At 36.6% G+C, this 22,200-nt stretch overlaps 1 protein-coding gene across 2 annotated transcripts in view; it reads left to right on the top strand.

Annotated features, from left to right (window-relative positions):
* fibcd1a (fibrinogen C domain containing 1a) overlaps nt 1–22,200 on the top strand; it is a 122,292-nt gene that overhangs the window by 91,460 nt on the left and 8,632 nt on the right. For both annotated transcript variants that reach the window (XM_016290458.1, XM_016290459.1), the window contains one exon: nt 17,624–17,803. In XM_016290458.1, the coding sequence (XP_016145944.1) occupies nt 17,624–17,803 (180 nt within the window). The remainder of the gene's footprint in view (nt 1–17,623; nt 17,804–22,200) is intronic.

Below are 22,200 nucleotides of genomic sequence, written 5' to 3'. Positions count from 1 at the left end.
CGGGAGCGAGCTCTGGGGCTGGAGCCGTCACGGGAGCGAGCTCTGGGGCTGGAGCCGTCACGGGAGCGAGCTCTGGGGCTGGAGCCGTCACGGGAGCGAGCTCTGGGGCTGGAGCCGTCACGGGAGCGAGCTCTGGGGCAGGAGCTCTTCCCGGGCTTAACTGGGGATACGGAGCCCTTCCTGGGCTGAACTGGGGATCAGGAGCCCTTCCTGGGCTGAACTATACCTCTCCAAATCCCGACCACCCTGCCGCAGACACCAAAGCCTGTCCTCAGCCATTGACATCTCGTTTTTGGGGTTCAGTTATTCTGTCACGTTGCGGCTGCGCCAGGGAACAGGCAGAACGACGAGGATAACGGATACAATAAACCTTTAATACTTAGACAAGAGGGTAGGAGCACACGCACAAGGTAACATTCACAATAACTGACAACACTAGGATACGAGAGACAGGAACTTATTGGGCAGATAATGAGGGGCAGACAGGTGAACACAATGAGGTGATTAACTAATAATGGGAACAGGAACAACCAAATAAGGACACAGAGGGAGAAACCATAATCGACAGTCCACAGGGGTGTGACAGCTTATTGATGAGAGCAATAACAGTCTATAGTGAAGCTACTCTGTTTGAAAGTAGTTAGCTAGACTTTAAGTTATTAACAAATGTAACTGCGAACTATGCTGGGACTTTTAAAAGGATTTAGTCAAGCTCCGAATTAGTCAGTGCAGCCTGTAACATGGGTGGAGATGAGAATTATCAATCAAGACTGACCTTCACCTTAAATGCACTTTCATTATGTATTCAGAAAGTTAAAGTTGGTGGTTCAAGTACTGTGTACTGGCATCCTGTCCAATATTTATAGAAATATTTATACATATAGTGTAAAGTATGAATATTTATTAAATAAAGTCAAATACATAAATTTTTTAATATTTATAAGTATAATTATTTATTCTAAATACAGTATTTGTTTTGAAGATGAAAATGGAGTTCCAGAAATATTTCTAAAGGATGACTCATATGAATAAGTGACTTATGAAATGATTCATTGAAATGAACAATCAAACAAACTAATTTACGAAAAAGAATCTGTTTAGACAACAGTATTTGTGCATGAGAGGAAAAGTTAATTAAGTTTATTTTTTCTATCCCATTGTTTTATTTCAGGTTTTAAGCATGCACTCTTAAAAATAAAGGTGCTTAAAAGCGATGCCATAGAACCATTTTTGGTTCCACAAAGAGCCATTCAGTCAAAGGTTCTTTAAAGAACCATCTCTTTCTTACCTTTTTATAATCTGAAGAACCTTCTTTCACCACAAAGAACCTTTTGTGAAACAGAAAGGTTTTTCAGATGTTAAAGGTTCTTTATGGAACCGTTTAGAAAAAAAATGTTCTTCTATGGCATCGTGAAGCACCTTTATTTTTAAGAGTGTAAATCTAAAAATTAGTGATATTTATGCTTAAAACATTTTAAATTATTCATTAATTTACTTGTTGAAATGTTCTCTGAAAACAAGTCTTTATAAGCAGTTTTGCTTTTCAAGTACACTGATCTTGTTTTAAGGATTTCTAGATATTTTTTACTGGAAAACAAGACAAAAACACTGAGTAATACATAGTTTTTTGCAGTGTGGGCAACTGTCACACTACTGAAAAATGTAGTGCTGCTACTTTTAGTTAGTTACTGGCTAGCTGGCGCCGCTGTTGTGATACCTGTTTTAACAATGCATTTCTCTCATGATGGATTTAGTCTTCCCTTTACAATTTAGTCTTCTTCACAGGCCAGGTTTCCTCCATGAGATCCCTGTGCATTTTCATACATCTCATGTAAGGTAATAGAGAACAGCGTTGTGTCCACATCCAGCAATAGTCGTCTTGGTCTGTAGGTGAATTCCCGGATGACTCAGAGAGATAAAAATAACTAGGGTAGATCTTTCAAGACACATCCATCGTCCCTTCAATGGAGTGCTGCAATGTGTCTACAGACTTGAGGAATGAATCTAAGTAGGGAAATAGATGGATATCAAACCAACGTGGTCCCCACCGACTTGTTTGGCGCTATGAAAATATTGGCAATTTTCACTGAGTCTTTATCTATGATTTATCTGTGAGTATAGCTCTCCAGAGGCTCTGAATAAAACATGGCCTTGCTCAGCATCCACAAAGCGTTCCATTAATCGCCATTCGGATTGTTTTAGACCGACTACTTATCTCGCGCCGTGGCTTAACCACGCGGCGCTCGCTGGCCATGCACGGATGGCCTTGAATTTTATGGGGGAGATGCGAGCTAAAATTGAAAACTCCTCTGATCTTCTTCTCCTCCCGTCCTTGCCCTTCCACATTATTTTCTATTTCTCTATTATCTTTCTTCTTCCTTCTGTGAGAATGAGATGCCATCACAGCTTTCGGCTTCGCTTTTAAACACCCTAATCCATTATAAATGTTATCAATCCCAGTGTTTTCCTCTTGGAAAAGAAAAAGTCATGACATACACTGTAATGCTTCCCCAAGCATGCACTCCTGTGTTATCGTTGCATATTTTCACAGTGTTTCCCAACCGTGTTTGTTTTACCTGCACAGACCCATCCGGAAACATCACTTCATCAACACCAGAAAAGTGTCGCCCTCGTATGAAGCAGTTATGTTAATAAGAAGATCATGACAGAACATTTGCAACAGGATTGGTTGCATACGCTCTTAAAAAAAGGTTCTTTATTGCTGTCAGTGGTTCCATGTAGAAACTTTAACTTTTCCGTTGCACAAAAGGTTCTTTATATTGGAAAAAGGTCCTTGAGATTATTAAATATTCACATTAGGAAAAAAATATTTTTAAGAACTGCTCACTGAAAGGTTCTTTGGCAACCCCAAATGGATTTGGAAGTGACCCCAAAAAGTATTTGGACATTTTATCCACACTTATAAATGTCTTTGCATTATATAACAAAAAACAAACCAAGGAGCATTTATTTATATAATTTTATTATATAGAAAAATATTATTTTATTAAATAAAATATATAGCATAACAAAAAATAAAACCTCTTTCATGCTAATTTTTTTTAAATGTATTGTATTATATTATAAAATAATTTTGTTAAAAAGAATATGTAATATTGTTACTCTACCATTCAGAAGTAAGGGGTCAGTACCACTGATCTATATAATGACTCTTTATTACAGATCAGCGATACGCTTTTTTAATTTAATTTAATTTTGCAAGGATTCTATAAATCAATCAAAAGTGACAATAAAGACAATGTAACAAATTACTAAATGTTTATTAAAAAAAATTACAATATTTCTGTTTTAAATCAATTCTGTTCTTTTGGACTTTCTGTTCATCAAAAAATCATGAAAATATGCATCACAGTTTCCACAAAAATATTAGGCGGCACAACAGTTTTTAAAATTGATAATAATAATAAATGTTTCTTGAGCATCAAATCAGCATATTAGAATGATTTCTGAAGGATCATGTGACACTGAAGACTGGAGTAATGCTGCTGAAAATTCAGCTTTGCCATCAGAGGGAAAAGTAAAATTTTTAAATATGTTATTTATATGTTATACATTAAACAAAAGTTGTTTAAAATTATAATAATATTTCACAATATTACTGTTTTTATTGTATCTTTTAATCAAATAAATGCAGCCTGTGTGAGCATAAGAAACTTCTTTGAAAAACCTTTACATGCTTTGAAAAACTTTAAACACGTTTTCCAAGTGTCCAAATACTTTTTTTTCAACTTCTTTCATTTCTGTTCTTCGGTTTAAAAAATGCAAAATCTAAATCTTTCCCCTTGGAACCTACTCAAGTTCCCTCTGGTTGCGAATCACTGATTTAAGAGACGTTGGTTATTTTACTTGAGAAAACTTTGTGATTTAACTTGCACAACTTACCGAAAAAAACCCCTGTTCACATAAAAATGAATTCATCCTTTCTTTTGATGTGGCCCAAAATCATATTCATGACTGTGCAAAGGTTGCATCTGGCCAAGGATTCTTGTTATTAAGACAGATGCAAAGCTTTACCGATCTCAGAGATGATGCATTTTTTAAAATATTAGCAATAGCAATGCTCCATTGAATGCTTCAGATTCCTAATGGGAGCTATTTTTCTAGGAGTATTATTTGTCTAGTCTCTGTAACCTTCGGGATGCTCTACATATTTTTCTATCCCATGGCATCCATTCATTTAGCCAAACCTGACGCAGTAATGAACTGTAATGTGTGTTTTGTGAAGCGTTTCAGAGGAATAGGCAGGCGGCGAGCTGTAGACATGAAACCGGGTCAGCACACAGATAGGATGCTGATGTCCCTGATAAGATTTCAGCTGATGGCAACGCAAAGCCGCTGTGATGCTATCAGTGAAAACACTCCAGCTAATTTCACACTGCTAACCAAAAGGCCATTAATACCTCATAACTTCATAGATGAATGTGGGGAACAGACCTGGCCTTCTTATTTTATTAATACAGCATACACCGCGGTGGGGAACTAGAGGATAGTTCAAGCAAAAATTAATATTCTCTCTTCATTTACTCACCCTCATGTTGTTGCACACTTGTGTGACTTCTGAGAGAACATTAAAGAAGAAATTTTGAATATTGTGCTAGTTACTCATTTTCATGCAGTTAATAAATACATAATGAAGCTTTCAGGCTTCAAAAAGTAACCAAAAGCATCATAAATGCATCATCGAAGTATCATAAATGTAGTCCATATGACTAGTGCACTATATTTCAAATAGTCTAGAACCATATATATATATATATATATATATATATATATATATATATATATATATATACACTGTATATATACTGTAGATTTGTGTGGTGAACAGACGGAAATAATTTCAAAATCAAAAAATACTGACAGTCCATTTAATGAATCAGAAAACTTGAAAACAGATTTTTTTCATGTTCATGAATCAGACCATTTAACTAATTGAATCAGTAAACTGGTTCTTTGAATTATAATCTCACTTGGAAGATAATTAATGAATATGAAGGGATAGTTTACCCAAAAAAGAAAATTCTGTCATCATTTATTCACCCTCGACTTGTTTAAACCAGCATGAGTTTATATCTTTTGTTCAACACAAAAGAAGATATTTTGAAGAATGGTGGTAACCAAATGGTAGCCATTGACATTGACAAAGTGTTTTTTTTCCATGCTATCAAACTCAATGGCTACTGTCAACTATTTGGTTACCAACATTCTTCAAATAATCTTCTTTGTGCTCAACAGAAGAAATAAACTACAGATTTAGAACAACTTGAGGATTAGTAAATGATGACAGAATTTCTATCCCTTTAAATTGAGCAAGGTTTCTAATCCTCATACCCCAACATTTCTCCTTTTTGTGTTTCATAGAAAAAGCAAATCAAACAGGTTTTGAATGACATGAGTGTGCAAATGATGACCAAATTTTCATTTTTGAGTGTATCCCTTCAAAACTGAGCCTTTGTGTGACCAGCTGTAAAATGCAGGAGAAAAGTCGAACTGCTGTTCTGTTCTCCGCTATAAAGACTCTTGGAGTCCGAATGCATTATTTAAGACATTCTGATTTATTTAATTTTCCCTATGTATAGACGAGTGAGATGGCTGCTTGTGTGCGCCACTGTATCCCAACACACAAATTAAGTTTTTACCTTAGTGACACATGAAATGTTATTTGTTGTGACAGTCCCCCCCTGAATAAAGGATGTGAATCGCGCTGGATCCGACGACAGTCTTGTTCAGCTTCATTTTTGTCAGTGCCAGTTCAAACATGCTCTGTTGGCACATATTAAATTAGAATGAATTAATTTCAAATTCATGGTGCTGGTTCAGTATGTGTGCTCCTGACTAGGGATGGGTATCGTTAAGGTTTTAACGGTATTACTACTCTTATCGATACTGCTTATCGATTCGGTACTTTAACGATATTCTTATCGGTACTTTTTGTTATATGTGTGTTTTGTATATATATATATGACAAATAAAGAGCTGAATTAACATTGCTTTATATTCTGACATGTAAAATAAACATTTAATGAAATTAATATAAAACATCAATTTGTAAATGCACCAGTGTGCAGGCATTTTTAGTGTTTTATACATAAGATAAGATACAGTAAGAACATGAACAAAGAAACAAAGTAAAACAAACTGACAAATACAATAAAACAAATATACAAATGAAATGAAAACAGTGCTTTAATTCTTCCATGAAGTTCTACTAACATTACTGTTCAGGTAAGTAATAGACTGCAAAATAAATCTGAAAGTAATCAAATGTAAATGAACACTGCATAGTTTTCAGTGTATGTATTGATAGATTAATGCTTATTAAAGCTATAACGTTATTCAGATTAAGAGCAGATTTGCATTTTGATGGCCCAAGCGCCAGTCTGTCACTTTAAGACAATATATTGACACACATCGGATTTTCTCCCAACTGTTCTCCTCCACTTAAGACATAAACTGTGTTTAAGTAAATACTCTCCATTTTGACATATTTGTGTGTGTATTTGATCTTTTGGACATGCGCCCGAAGCTCAAAGTGTAATTTGTTTGTCCGTTTTGGAGCACGTCGCGTGCACACATTTCAGCCTGAGTAACAGCGTCTCTTTTGCGGATTGTGCTTTCAACGTTTTATTATCAAACATGTTAGGGTAGCAATATGTGCTTACAAACTCGGCCCTGAACTGTGGTTAGAGCCTCATATATATTGTGTGTATGATTGGCTACAGGTGAGAGTGTGATTAGTGAAATGGAACATGGGAAATGTAGTCCAGGGTGACGTGTACCAGTCTGTGTAGTGTGAGAGTCAATATAATCAGAAGGTGACCTCCGATGGCGAGCGGACGGAAAACCACGGACAGGATTTGTGACATATGCTATATACTGTAGAAGTCACATCTATTAAATTAAAAATATATTGTTTACACAGACTCACAGGTGATTTGAATATATTTACATGGAGTGTTGCATGTTAGTAATGCCAGCAAAATCATTTACTCAAAGGATTTGTTCAAGAAAGGCCAATTGACTTTCATTCACTCAATCATTTACTCAAACAATTCATTCAAAAACACTGATTCATTCTGGAACAAAACAAGTGCATGTCTTTATGAGTGAGTCAGTGAATCATTCACACAGCCGATTTGTTAAAAAAACAACGCTGATCCATTCTGGAACAAAACTAATGAGTGAGTGAATCAGAGAATCATTCACAGAGCCGATTTGTTCAAACACACCAATTCAGTCAAATAACACTAAATTATTTAGGAATGCCACTATGAATTTTGTCTGGAACTATTTATGTTTGCAAAAATTGACAAAATAACTGGCGATATTGTTTCTTAAAGATAGGTTACTTAATATCAATGTATTGGTTAATTAGCTGTTGTATAAAATGAATTAAAGAAAAAGAATCCCTTAAAAATAAAGTCATAATAAAAAGTTAACATTTTATTAAAGGTACAGAATAGACATTTTAAAGAACACTTAACCAGAATAAGTGTGATTTGTGCTTTTGTGAATTCTGTAATGAGAAATCAGTGAAATTAAATGCACAATGGTGTATCACATTAGCAGTAGTAATAGATAATTACCTTTCTTTAATGGTGCAGAGCTCATTATCAGCATCTTTAATCAGATTGGTCAGGAATGTATGAATGGCCAATGATATAAAGCAGGTCTCCCTGTTCTGTAGCTTCTATGTGTTCAGCAAGTTGCCAGAAACACTGTGTTCGTTCCAGTCTCTGGAGGCAGGTCTCCATATGCTCTTTTTAATTGCGCTGAAACAATTGCATTGATGTGAAGTGTACTTACAGATATGTTTTCAATAGCATATGAACAGCTGTTCTGCTCTAGGTTTTACACCTTGTCCATTTTTATCTCAGCTGTTTCCAAAGCACTGCGCTCCGGTACCTTATTGAGTCTCTTATTTAATGCTGTGATCTGGCGTCTGACAGCGGAAGGGTCGTTGCATATTCCTCCAGAATCCCTCTGGAGGTTCCTGCGGATGACAAGAGACACTTTCTCCATTCTGAATATGTAAACAAGAGCTGCATCAGGCGTAATTAAATCCCTTTTTCTTGATTTGCATATAATTGAGCTCAAGGCCCAAAAATGGATTTCACAGAGACTTGCAGACAGGCTTTGGAGAATTAGCAAAATCGATATTGGTGCGGTCGACAGCGCCCACCTGTAGACTGTAGCGATGATTCATCCTGCGGAGAACTGAAGAAGTGCCGGATGCTGTGTCACTCTGCTGGCAGGTGTTCAAAGCCCTGTATGCCTCGACCTCAGGGCACAATCACATGTGCAAATTTGTGTGTTTGTGAGAGTGGAAACCCCTGCCCTGAACTCCAATCTCTCTGCTTCATTTCTCGAATGTGTCGCTTTTGTCTGACAGGGCGCAGGGAACAGCCATGCAAGACGTGTCTCATAGAACGGTTGCTGCGAGCAGCAAAGCCCTCGCTGAAACACAGATGGAGCAGCTTGATTAAAAATTAATAGTAGAGGACGGTTGCATGGGGAGAAAATGATCGCAGCTTTTGGCCTGTCAGAAAGAAATCTGTCCTCCGCTGGCACGGCTCAGCATGATGGCCTCCGTTTTCACTATTGCCTCACGTCCACCAATTGCGCTTCCTTTAAAGAGGCCTCAGAAGAATTGAAATGTGGAATTAAGAAGCCCAGAGACCATCAGTGAATCAACAAGTAATTTTACTGTTTAGATGAAAAGAAGGTCATGAACTATTCAGAACTCAATTGAGAATGCCTTTTTAATTCCAATTCCATTCAAACAGGTGCAGAGTTGGAATTTAAATGTAAGGAAGTAGAATTAAAATGACTTGAAATTCCAAGAAATTAATTTGAAGTTTTCTTTAGAAAAGCAAAGTTGGAATGTAAGTTTTAAAAGTTTTAAAAGCCTTGATGTTTCAGAGTTCATAGTGATGGATGGATGGATGGATGGATGGATGGATGGATGGATAGATTATTGTATGGAAAATTGAAGCTTGGGAATTCTGTCTAATATCTTTTGTATTTCACTGAAGAAAGAAAGTTATACAGGTTTAAAATGACATGAGAGTGAGTAAATGATGACAGGATTTTCATTTTTGGGTGAACTAACTCTTTAATTCTGACTGTTTCATTTAGTCATTCAAGCCCGACATGAAGCCTTTCAAAGTTAAACGGTGCTTTAAAGTAGCTTTCACAGAACAATTGATTAATTACTACCTTCTACACCTAAGTACTTCGTACTAATTCAGGGCAACATGCTCGCTGTTTGATATACTGTATATCTAAGAAATTATTGTTACTTGGGTTGAGTGAGTCTCTTGAGATTTAATTAAATGCCTGAATATAGTTATGTAAATTTAGAGGAAACCCACAGTTTAAACATAACTACGGTACTTACATTTCAAAGATTTCTGTTTGATGTCAGAACATGTTAAACTTTATGCCTGAAGATATGTAAATTTTCATTCTAATAGCCAAAAGACATTTTGACTCCTTTCAGCAAAAAATACTAAGCTTTGTTTTATAGACAATCCGAAAAAAAATTTATTATGTTGTAAACTGATGAACATGTGACAAGTTCAGCTTTTGAGATGCTTAATGCTTTTGATTTTCCCCCAGGGACTTTTTGTAAATGCAAGAGAACTGTTGTTCCGTTCACAATTCAACAATTAAAAAAGCTATTTCATCACAATGTAGTAGATGTTTTGTGCTTAAACAACATTGTTGGCCCATCAAGGCCGTGGAAATGAAATGATGAAAGGTCGAGGGGCTTGTGTTTGATTTTGTTGTGTGGACTCAGACGAATGTTAGCTCCGCTGTGGAGCGAGCTCCTCCCCGCAGGGCTTTCAGACTGCAGTTTCGGGGGTGATCAATGCTTCCCAAAAACAGATCAAACTGGCTTTGTGTCAACAACACTGGCAGCTATATGAAGTCACCCTGAGATGATATTGCCTCCATATCCAACTCCATACATATGATTTACAGCAGTCATTCTCAATGGGTTTCTTCAGGAAACAGATTTTATATTGGACATCTAGTGGCAACTTAACACAGAACCAAAATGTATTGTGTGAGATATATATATAGAGAGAGAGAGAGAGAGAGGGAGAGGATTACAATTTTCAAGCAATCTACCCAGCTCTGTATATATACAGTATATAATGCCTTGCGAAAGTATTCATACACCTTCATTTTTTTCACGTTTTATGTTGCTGCCTTATGTTAAACTGCTTTAAAATACTTTTTTTCCACATCAATCTACACTCCATACACCATAATGGTAAAGCAAAAAAAATAGTTTTTAACATCTTTGCAAATTTATTAAAAATATAAAACTAATATGATTCCATTGCATATGGGTATGATTTAGAACGGCACACATGCCTTAATAAAAGGTCTAACAGCTGATAATGCATATCAGAGCAAAAAACAAGCCCTGAGGTCAAAAGAACTGCCTGTCATAATCAGAATCAGAACTGCCTGTAGAGCTCTGAAACAGGTTTGTGTCAAGCCACACATCGGGGGAAGAGTTCAGAAAAAAATTCTGCTTCATTGAAGGGTCACAGAAACATGTAGTCTCTTATTACCCTTAATGGAAGAAGTTTGAAACAACCAGGACTCTTCCTAGAGCTGGCCTCCTGGCCAAACTGAGCAATTGATTGAGAAGGGCTTTGGTTAGTGTGGTGACCAAGAACCTGATGGTCACTCTACTTAAGCTCCATGATTATCTGTGGAGATAGGAGAAATCTACAGAAGAACAAACATCACTGCAACACTCCACCGATCTGGGCTTTATGGCGGTGTGGCCAAGCTCAATCCACTCCTCAGTGTAGACACATGAAAACACACTTGGAATTTACAAAAAAGCACCTAAAGGACCCTCAGACTCTGAGAAACAGGATTCTCTGGTCTGATGAACCTCAATTCTAAGCATCATGCTTGAAGGAAACCAGCTCTGCTCATCACCTGCAGAGTACCATCCCAAAAGTAAAAGTGTGCTGGTAGCAGCCTCATGCTGTGGAGCTGTTTTTCAGCGGCAGGGACTGAGGGACTCGTCAGAGTAGAAGGAACGCTCAGTGCACCAAAATATAGAGATAGCCTCAATGAAAACCCAGTTCAGAGCGTTCAGAACCTCAGACTGGGCAGAAGGTTCACCTTCCAACAGGACAATGACCCTAAGCACACAGCAAGAGTGGCTTATAGACAACTCTGTGAATGTCCTTCATGGCCCAGCCAGAGCCTGAGCTTGAACCCAATCAAATATTTCTGGAGAAACCTGAAAATGTGCATCTGCCCCCATCCAAGCTGTCAGAGCTTGAGAGGTGAAGAGATGAGGAGAATGATGGCAGATAATGGGAACCAGTGCAACAAATGCTGATGTGCAAAGCTTGTCATTTGCATCATACCCAAAAAGACTTGAGGCTGTTAAGGTTCTTCAGCTAAATATTTAGTTAAGGGTATGAATACTTATGCAATGTACTTATTTCAGTTTTTTATTTTTAATAAATTTACGAAGTTGTGACAATTCTGTTTTTGCTTTGTCATTATGGTGTATGAAGTGTAGATTGATGTGGGGAAAAAAAGTAATCTAAAACAGATCACTAACACAGATTTAGACAGATTTGTGAACAATATTTGAGAGAAATAGGCCTTTTGTGTACATTGAAAAAGTCTTAGACCTTTGAGTTCAGCTCATGAAAAATGGGGGTAAAAACAAACGTGTTGTGTTTATAATTTTGTTCAGTGTATATATATATATATATATATATACAGAGCTGGGTAGATTACTTACAAATTGTAGTCTGTTACTAATTCCAAAATACATGACAAAAATTGTAGTTAGTAACGTAATCCATTACATTACACATTTTATGTAATATAATCAGACTACTTTTTGATTACTTTTAACCTAACTCATTTAGGTTAAAAGTAGGTCAGATATTTTTGAAAGTGAAGTGACATGTGGCCAAGTATGGTGACCCATACTCGGAATTAGTGCTCTGCATTTACCCATCCAAAGTGCACACACACAGCAGTGAACACACACAAACCATGAACGCACACACCCAGAGCAGTGGGCAGCCATTTATGCTGCGGCACCCGGGGAGCAGTTGGGGGTTCAGTGCTTTGCTTAAGCTCACCTCAGTCGTGGTATTGAAGGTGGGAGAGAGCACTGTACATTCACTCCCCCCTCCTACAATCCCTGCCGGTACGAGACTCAAACCCACAACCTTTGGGTTATGAGTCCAACTCTCTAACCATTAGGCCATGACACATAAAGTGAATTAAGCATTACATTATCTCAAGGTTTCCCAAACTCGGGTTCTAATATATACAGTGGGTACGGAAAGTATTCAGACCCCCTTAAATTTTTCACTCTTTACTTGTTGGGTCTTTCCCAAAAAGACTCATGGCTGTATTAGTTCAAAAGGGTGCTTCTACTAAATACTGAGCAAAGGGTCTGAATACTTAGGACCATGTGATATTTCAGTTTTTCTTTTTTAATAAATCTGCAAAAATGTCAACAATTCTGTGTTTTTCTGTCAATATGGGGTGCTGTGTGTACATTAATGAGGAAAAAAAATAACTTAAATGATTTTAGTAAAAATGCCTGCAATATAACAAAGAGTGAAAAATTTAAGGGGGTCTGAATACTTTCCATACCCACTGTATATAATTAATTTTGTATAATATGTATATATGTATATAATCATGCATGCATATATATTTTGTAACAGTGTATTTTCATAGTATATATATATGCTACTGTATGAGGAAAAAAACATAATAATCGTTTATATATCACAGTGGTTGCCATAAAACAGGTCACGCTGCAAGCTTGTTGGGAAAAAACAGTGGGTTTATCAAAGTATAGTCTGTTCCTGATCATATCATGCATCAAGAAGATGGGTCTCATATCAGGTTATCTGGAGCCGTTTGAAGCCCCGACCAGGTGAAGATAATCATACGCACATTAGTTTTTACATGAAGAACAGCACAGCCAGCCTTCTGTCTTTAACACGACTGTTCAGATATATTGCACCTCTGTGTAACATTTCTGAGTCCCTGGGTCGAAACAGAAATGACCTTCGAGTGCAAATGGCCTATCCATTTAGTCAGCGCTGAGACCATTAGAAGGGTGTTGGTGCTTAATAGAGCCTGATGTTGCGCTCGGCTGCCGCTGGAACGGCACCACACCAGTCCCGCTCCATTCACAGCCATCATAACCATCTCTGTCATTATGCCAATATCATTTGAACAAATGTTAGTCTATTCTGCAGGACTGGAGGCAGGCAGATAGACTGCTGCTTCTCACTCGGGCTATCTTATAACTTTAGATTCTCAGACCGAAAGAGGACCGAACAGAAAGACCAGTGTACCGTTACACCCCTAATATATATAAATATACAGTATATATATATATATATATATATATGTATGTATATGTATAGCTACAGACAAAAGTATTGGGACACACCTCTTGTATAAAATCAAGCATCTAGCCATGCAGTCTGCATTTACAAACATTTGTGGGGAAAAAAATCGATCGAAGAAGAGTTCAGTGAGTCATAAGAGTTCAATGAATTCAGACATGCTACTGTGATAGGATGCCGCCTTTGCAATAAGTCAGTTTGTGAAACTTCGTCCCTGCTAGATATTCCACAGTCAATTGTAAGTGGAAGCATTTAGATACAGCCGCAACTCAGTCATGAAGCAAAAGTCCAATGCTCTGCTGATTCTATTGCTGAGATTTCCAAACTTCCACTGGCATTAATACAGTATCGACACAAAACTGTGCAGCAAGAGCTTCATGAAATGGATTTCAGTTGCATGCAACCCTTAAATCACCAAGTACAATGCCAGGCATTGGATGGCGTGGTGTAAAGTATGCCGCTACTGGACTCTGGAGCAGTGGAAACCTGTTCTGTGGGGTGATGAATCACGCTTCTATGTTTGGCTTCTGTGTAAAGACACGTTTGGATGAGTTTGGTGTGAATAAACTTGACTGGCTCACTCAGAGCCCTGACCTTAACTCCATCAAACACCTTTGGGATAAACTGTAATGAAGATTGCGAGTCAGACCTCACAAATGCTCAGAAACACTTCAAAATCTTGTGGAAAGTCTTCCCAGAACAATGGAAGCTGTTATAGCAATATGCAAAGGGGAGACCAAATTCATATTGAAGTATATGTATTTGAAATGCAATGTTGGTGTAATCTGTTGGTCAGGTTTCCCAATAGGTTTTTCCGTATGATGCATATATATATATATATATATATATATATATATATATATATATATATATATATATATATATATATATATATATATATGTATAAGTCTAAGTTGAAGTACTAAAATAACTGAAACTAAAATTGAAATAAAAATAAATGAAAGCTGATATAATAATAAAATATATTTAAAAAAATCAAAAGCTAATAAAAATGACAAAATCACATAAATGTGTGAAAATTTAAACTAAAATTAAAATGAAAACTGAAAAGATAATTTAAAATATTAATGAATATTATACATAAAAATACTAAAGCAACATGCATAACTAATATTTGCATATGTTCATAATAATAATAAATATCCATTTTTTTTAAATGTTTTTAATTATTTATAGTCTACCATTAATTTTTAATACACTTATTAAATACACTTTAAAACATTTACTTTATTTTTAATTTAGTTTGTTTTGTTTTATTTTTTTGTTTTTTTATTTGTTTTTTATTAATTCCTGGTCTTCATCATGAATTCCTCTTTTAAAACATAACAGCAACTTTTCTTTGTCTAATCAATTCCTGATTGATAAAATCAAGTCCTACGAATGTTTCATTCTGAAATTCTGCAGATTATGCAAATTAAATGGGTTTTGAATGGCTTCACGTGGACTTTAAAACAATATCTCAGTGTCAGTGCTAATGTTAATAATTGTTATAACCCATAGCCCTTTTTTCAGGAGATATCTAATGGCCCTTGAACATCTGTTAGGCACAGTATGATGCTTTTTAAGCAACACATTCTGTTTAGCAAATATGGCCACATGCAGCTAAAGTTTATTCACCTAACACCTCTACCCAAACATGCGCTGCGGTTCACAACAGCTGAAGACCAGCAGCAAGCTACGATTAGACCTAGCAAAACTCTGCTGTATTGATTTTCTGTCCTGGGGGTGCAACGCACATGCCAGCGAATGGGCTACAAAGGGAATTCATTTGTAGGCAAGCACATTAGTTTCCTGTCAAGTGCCTCTCCTCCTCTCTCTGAAAACTGGGTGGAATATTAAGAGCAGAACTTACTAGAATCTGGGTCTCCCGTTGAGATATTGATCCCAGGAAGTAGACCAGAGTCCTTCAAACCCGTCTAAGCTAAGAAAGAGACGTTATGTCTCTAGCAGGCCCGCCCCACGGAGAGAGAAGTTGTGCATCTTGTGCTTTAAGAAGCACACTGTTGCACTGGTTCCCATAAAACTTTGATATGAATGTTGTTGTGGAATCTTAAAGTTCACTGCTAGTTCTTTTCATGTTAGACAAAGAAGTTTGAAAACAAAAGCCCAGTCGCTGGTGTTAGATAATAAAGTTAAAGTACAAGTTTGAGGGAAAATTTCTGATTGGCTGATGGTTTCACTATTATCAAGACTATTCTGAGTTGTAAAGGCAACAGACAGGGAAAATATGTAAGGACAAATAAGTAAATTTCACACTTTTAAGAGCCCTCAACACTCCAAGAAGAGTCTGTAAAAAAAGGCCCAGTGTTAAAGGGGGTCATATGATGCATATGAAAATTTTCCTTTCTCTTTGGAGTGTTACAAGCTGTTCGTGAATAGATAATATCCCTAAAGTTGCAAAGACTAAAGTCCATGCCCTCCTAAAATGCCTCGTTCAAACATGCCCCCACATATCTACGTCACTGTGTGTGAAGATTTGCATAACGCTGCCCAAATGTTCACTCAAAGAAAGAAGGCATAACTTTATTGTTGCTGCCACCGCCGCCGCCATGTTGTGAAGATGCTGTGTGTTTTGTTGCGAAAGTGAAAATACTTTGTTTGGCCTTCCAAAAGAGGACACGACTAGAAATCAGTGGTTAAGTTGTATTTACAACACTGTTCCAGAACAGTTCAACCCAAATATTCAGATGTGTCCAGCGCATTTTATGGAGGACTGTTTCCTGATCCTGTAGAGTAGACTACAGAGTAGATAGTTCTGTTCTTACTCACAGACTGTAAGTACTTTTTTTATATTTAAAGAATTTGCCACTGACGATTCAAACGCGAGTTTTGGGCAGTGTAGAGTAGCACTTGTTGTTTGTCATTTCTCCGATCACAAGTGCAGACATGGTGTTGTTTACGTGGCGCGATGCAGCGCAACGCGTAAAAAGACAGTATAAGTCATTATAATCCGTAATTATGTCCTCACTGGATGCAACAAATGCCTCGTTTATAATGGGTTTTATTGATTTTGTCTTGTCGCACCGGCCGGGAGACGGCATCACAGTATGGTAAGGGGCATAACATTTCCGTCACATCCTTGAGGTATTCGGCCAAACACAACGCACTGGATAGCTGGCCAATCACAGCACACCTCGCTTTTCAGACCGATGAGCTTTGTAAAAATTGACGCGTTTCAGAAAGGCGGGGCATAGAGGAAAAACAATAATGTACAGTATGTGGAAAAGAATGTGTTTTTTTAACCTTAAACCGCATAAACACATTTCATTACACCAAATAGACAAAATAATGTTATTTTTAGCAACATCCTACGACCCCTTTAACATGCAGGAATTGTATTGTACCGATATTTCAGCATATTTTTCTTATTGATTTTTCACAAGTGTATTTCCCGTATTATGGATTACACATTGAATTGTGTGTTTTAGATTTATAGAAAATGTCTGTAAACTTAACAGGCAGAAAGTTACCAGTACCCTTTCTGTTTTTGTACCGATTTCTTTTCAAATTGAAAAACAAATTGGTAAACTTGTATAACATAAAGAAAAAATAAAATAAAAATAAAATAAAATATTTAAGTATTATCAAAGTGTTGGGAAAAGGGGTGTGCTAATTTTTTTCCACAGAACATCATTGAACACACACACACACACACACACACACACACACATACATCCATCATTACTGTCTAAATAAATTTTCTAGTATTAATATGCCCACATATATTAAAAAGGCAAATGTCTCATGGGGTGTACTTGCAAACTGATAGTAACTCATATTTGCATAAATGTTCATAATAATAAATGCACAATTTATAATGTTTTAAAAAATATTTATAGTCTACAGTTAATTTTTAATACATTTTATCATTTCATTTCATTTTATTTTTAGGAAAGTTCCTATGCAAAACTTGCCATGGGCGTTCTGAGTGGTTGCAAATGTGTAGCTATGTGATTGTTAAAGTGTTTTGACTGTTTTTAGCATGTTGTTGGCACACCTCTCCTCAACAAGTCACATGATTTGAGGTTTCATTAATGTCTGTAGTAGAAGCTGGTTACCCAAACACTCTTTCAGCCTTCTGTATATTCAAATAAATCTCATCTGCACATTTTTCCATTAACTTAACATCTAAATCTCTTTTTCAGGCATGAAACGAATCCATGCACTTACCATTCAAGCCAACTACGAGCTGAGGATTGACATGGAGGACTTCGAGAACAGTACCTCCTTTGCGAAGTATGGCTCTTTTGGAGTGGGTTTGTTCTCCGTTGACCCCGACGAGGATGGCTACCCACTGAGCGTTGCGGACTACTCCGGCACAGCAGGTATGCTACACACATTATTCTGCTTTTTACTAAGAGTTCATTTGCTTACCTTCATTGTGGAGCCAGAAACTATTACATTTATTGCAAAGGCAGAGGTCTCAAAGAAAGCCATAGGTCATAGTGTCCTGCTTTTAAAGCTCTGTATTTTTAAGACATCCTGCACATCAGCAGTTCAATCGTAGACCTGCATTGATGTCTGGAGCCAAAGTTCATGTCAGGTTTAACAGGGAGCCTCAGGTAAACGCCGGTAAAAGCTCTTCGGCTGATATGTAGTCTCGTCTAGACAGGCTTTTGACAGATTGTTCTGGCCAAGAACGCCCACTTTAGACCATAAGAGACCATTTAACATTTGGCATTTATTGTGTCCAGTTTCATTACAAAAATGCTTTTTTTCCCTTTCAGGGACATAAATCTGAAATATCAGCAGTCTTGGTAAAACAAAAGAAAAATTAACATAAAAAAGTAACAAAATTACAAATTTATGATCAAAATTAATTTCTGAGTATAAGAAATATGTAATGGTTATTTCACTGGCAAACAAACAAGAAAAAAAAAAAAAAAAACGGTAAAAATGTTTTATTTATTATTCTGTGGAACCCAAAGGGAGATATTTGACAGAAGTGTTGGATATCGATACAATGAAAATAATAATAATATATATATATATATATATATATATATATATAAAATAAATATTGGTTACTTATATTGGTTATAATATTGGAATTGGTTACGTCGCAATGTTGGAAATATTTCTGTTCTAAACCATGAAGGCGAGCTAATGAATTGCCAATGAGCCAATGAAAAAAAGTGAAAGTAAAAATGGAATAACGGAGTAATATCGGAGCTTTCAGCATCTGATGCCGCGTATTCTCTCAGAGATGACGAATCTCTATGCTGATAACGGTATAGCTAACTGTTTTAATTTATTCCCTTAATATTTCTCTTGTGGCCTGTTTTTTCCATAGAGGAAAAAAAATTTGAAGAAATGTATTTCATTTTAAACTTGTCACGGAGTGACTGAGATGTGAGACATGCGGATCCAAGTGCGAAGCTTTATTAACAGACATGGTTAGAGACAGGCAAGGGTCAGACAATGGCAACAGGTATATAGAGGGCAAGTCACAAGAATAATCCTAGGGCTAGCGTGGGTCAACGATCGGCGAACAGAATCAACAGGGAAAGACTAGAGGGATAAATCCAGGTACACAGGCAAAGATCAGACACAGAGAAAACAGACTAAGACTAAGACACTAAAGCAGGCTCCGTAACGTAGCTATCACAACTAGCGATATGCGCATACAATACTCGGCAGTTGAAAGGGAGCTGAGTGAGTGTTATATTGTGAATGTGTGATTGGTTACAGCTGTGTGCAATCAGTACTGTGTGAAATCAGTGCAATGGATGATGGGATATGTAGTCCGGGATGACATGCAACAGTTTGTGTAGCGCGAGAGTTAATGTAATGGAAGGGTGACCTCTGGTGGTGAGTGAATTGAAGTTCATAGACCGGATTCATGACAAAACTGGTTGCTTTTGAATGTTGGTGCTTGAAATAAAAGGTTTTTATTTCATTGATTTTTATTGACTGCAGTGTTAATATTTTAATTGTAGGCATATAATTCATTGTAAATAGACCTGTTTTAAAATACCTTGTTTTTTTACAACATTTTAATTTGGGAGTAAATAGCCTAATCATTTGTTATCCTCGCAGTGCATCAGTTATGCGGTAATTATTGCAGGACAAATTCATTGTAATTTTAATTTAAAAATAAAAGTAGCTTCATAACAATAATAGGCCTAATAAAAATAAGAATGTAACAGGCCTACATTAATTGGAAATGCCAAATCCTCTTAATATTGCCAATAATCTATGTTTTTGACAATATCTCTGGCTATCGTTGATACAAGATCATCATCTTTCAAAGCAACTCAGCAAGGGGGGGTTATCGCGGGGCCTTTCGCAGTGCGTGCCCTGCGTGCCTGTCCGCTACGCCACTGGGCAGACAGCATGTTGCCTGTTACGTCATTTGGGCTGCCTTGTAGAGCGCAGTGGCACTGAGAACATTATATTTCACACACTTTAAGCTCTTTTATTTTCCAAATGTAATAGATTAGTCCAACGAATCATTCGGTTTGTAATGCGTACCGAACCAAAAGCCTTGTAGCCTACCAAACGGTTCAATACGAGTGCATCGTTACACCCCTTATATATATATATATATATATATATATATATATATATATATATATTTATATTTATATATATATATCTTACGATATAGGTTATCACCTGCACCGAGGCAAAGTGATGAGCAATTCTCACTGCTTCACCGCCGCTGTCGCCAGGGCCTCTTTTTAACATTAATTGGGTCCCGCACTCTATTATTCTCAGGTATTTTTCCCCGAGCACTGCCCTCATGGCTGGGGCCGGACGCGGGCGTGACCTTCGCCGTGTGCCGGAAAGGGCAGGGATAATGAAGCCGTAGAATACATCTATGGCATTCCAATAAAGCAGGCACTCGGCTTATTATGGGAGACGTAAACAAACATTCCTATTAACATAAATCAAGAGGAGAATACTGCTTCCACGCGTCTAATTAGCGAGGCTGTCTTAAACATCCCCCACTGGAGGAGTCATGCCACATTGATTCCCAATCTTATCAATTACGTCCTGTTTGGACTTTTACGCCGCTGTCTTGATTAAAATGCACGCGTGGTCATTTAAAGCATTAATGTGTACATGAATGGTAGGTTGGACTGACAGTAAGCATTAAATCACATTTTGATATTTCGTCTGAGCTGTGCTTGTTCAAGTATGAAACTTGGTTTTGAATAAAATGCTGTAAGATATCAACATAGATTGAATGTTTTAGCACAATGAAATCAAACAGTCATTTTTTCAAGAGCAAGCAGCAGTGTGGAACAAAAACAAAAGGAAAAAACACAAATTCGCAAACCGTGGCTCCTAGAGGGCAACATTGTGAGATGTCCTTGACAACTTTAATAACGGTTTGTCAGACAAAAAGCAAATCTGAGGAGGCTCAGAGTCCAACCGTCACAGAAGTTCGAAAGAAAAAATTCTGTCACAATGTCAATGGTAAAAGGCACATTGTGGCCATAGAATCAGATTAAAACAATTGAATGTGGCAGGCAGCTTAAAATTCAACAAACAGCAGAATTTTAACATATTCTCGCTTTATCTGATGCACTTTCTCTGAACACAAAGTATCCATTTATCTGATATTAGCAATGGAGTAAGAAAACTTTCTGATGTAGCATTTTAATTTTGGCTATAATGATCAAGTGGTTTGAGACAAATTTCAACTGATCAGACAAGCTAAACCAGTTTAATCTGGTTTAAACTTACATTGTACCAGCTTAAAGTGTCCAAGTTGTTTTTTGGAACTTGATAAGTTACTAAATTTACTAGACTTTACTGGTCCAAGGTATTCTACCAACTCTAACTAGCTTGACCAGCAAAGTTCAGTTAACCATCTAGAACATGTTTTCACTATATATTACTATAATACTAGAACAAAATAACTATCAATATTTATTGATAAATATAACTTATATAAGTGTTACTTAAGTGTTACTTATAAGTATATAAGTAACTTATATAAGTTACTGTATATAAATGTTGCATAGAAATATCTTGAAAAAGAAAAATTTGTTGAGATAGTGAATTGGTGGGTTTTTGTTAAATGTCAGCCAAAATCATCACAATTAAAAGAACCAAAGACTTAAACTACTTCTGTCTGTGTGCACTGAATTTATTTAATACACGAGTTTCACAATTTGAGTTGAATTACTGAAATAAATGAACTTTTCCACGACATTCTAATTTATTGAGATGCACCTGTATTGTACATTCAAAGGAAAGCCTTCAGCTTGAGTTGCAGAAGGCATGGGATAACATTAGTGTTGAAGTTCTCAGGAAATATATTGACACTATGCCAGAGAGATGTGCTGCTGTAATTGCTGCAAAAGGTGGACATACCAAATATTAAAGTTAAAAGTGGATAAAAACAGTACAACTCACTTCATCTGATATTTGTTGTGTTTAAAGTAACCATCTGCATGCTTCATGAACATTATGTGAATGCAAATGAAATTATGTTTTGGAGGCAAAAGAAATCTATATTTTCAGATCTGTCAGGTGTTCTAATAATTTTGGCCTTCACTGTATATATAATATCTAGTGTAAATATACTATAAAAATAACTGGCAATAAGTTACTACATAAAGTTACTGCATAATAGTGTTGTATAGGAAAATCATGAAAAAGAAAAGTATGAAGATTTATAGGCCTTCAGAGATAGATAGACAGACAGACAGACAGACAGACAGACAGATAGATAGATAGATAGATAGATAGATAGATAGATAGATAG

This window comes from Sinocyclocheilus grahami, unplaced genomic scaffold (assembly GCF_001515645.1).
Source record: "Sinocyclocheilus grahami isolate Dianchi unplaced genomic scaffold, SAMN03320097.WGS_v1.1 scaffold259.1, whole genome shotgun sequence".
Taxonomy (NCBI): Eukaryota; Metazoa; Chordata; class Actinopteri; order Cypriniformes; family Cyprinidae; genus Sinocyclocheilus; species Sinocyclocheilus grahami.
Note: the sequence above shows the minus strand (reverse complement) of the source record. Positions and strands in the feature narration are given on the sequence as shown.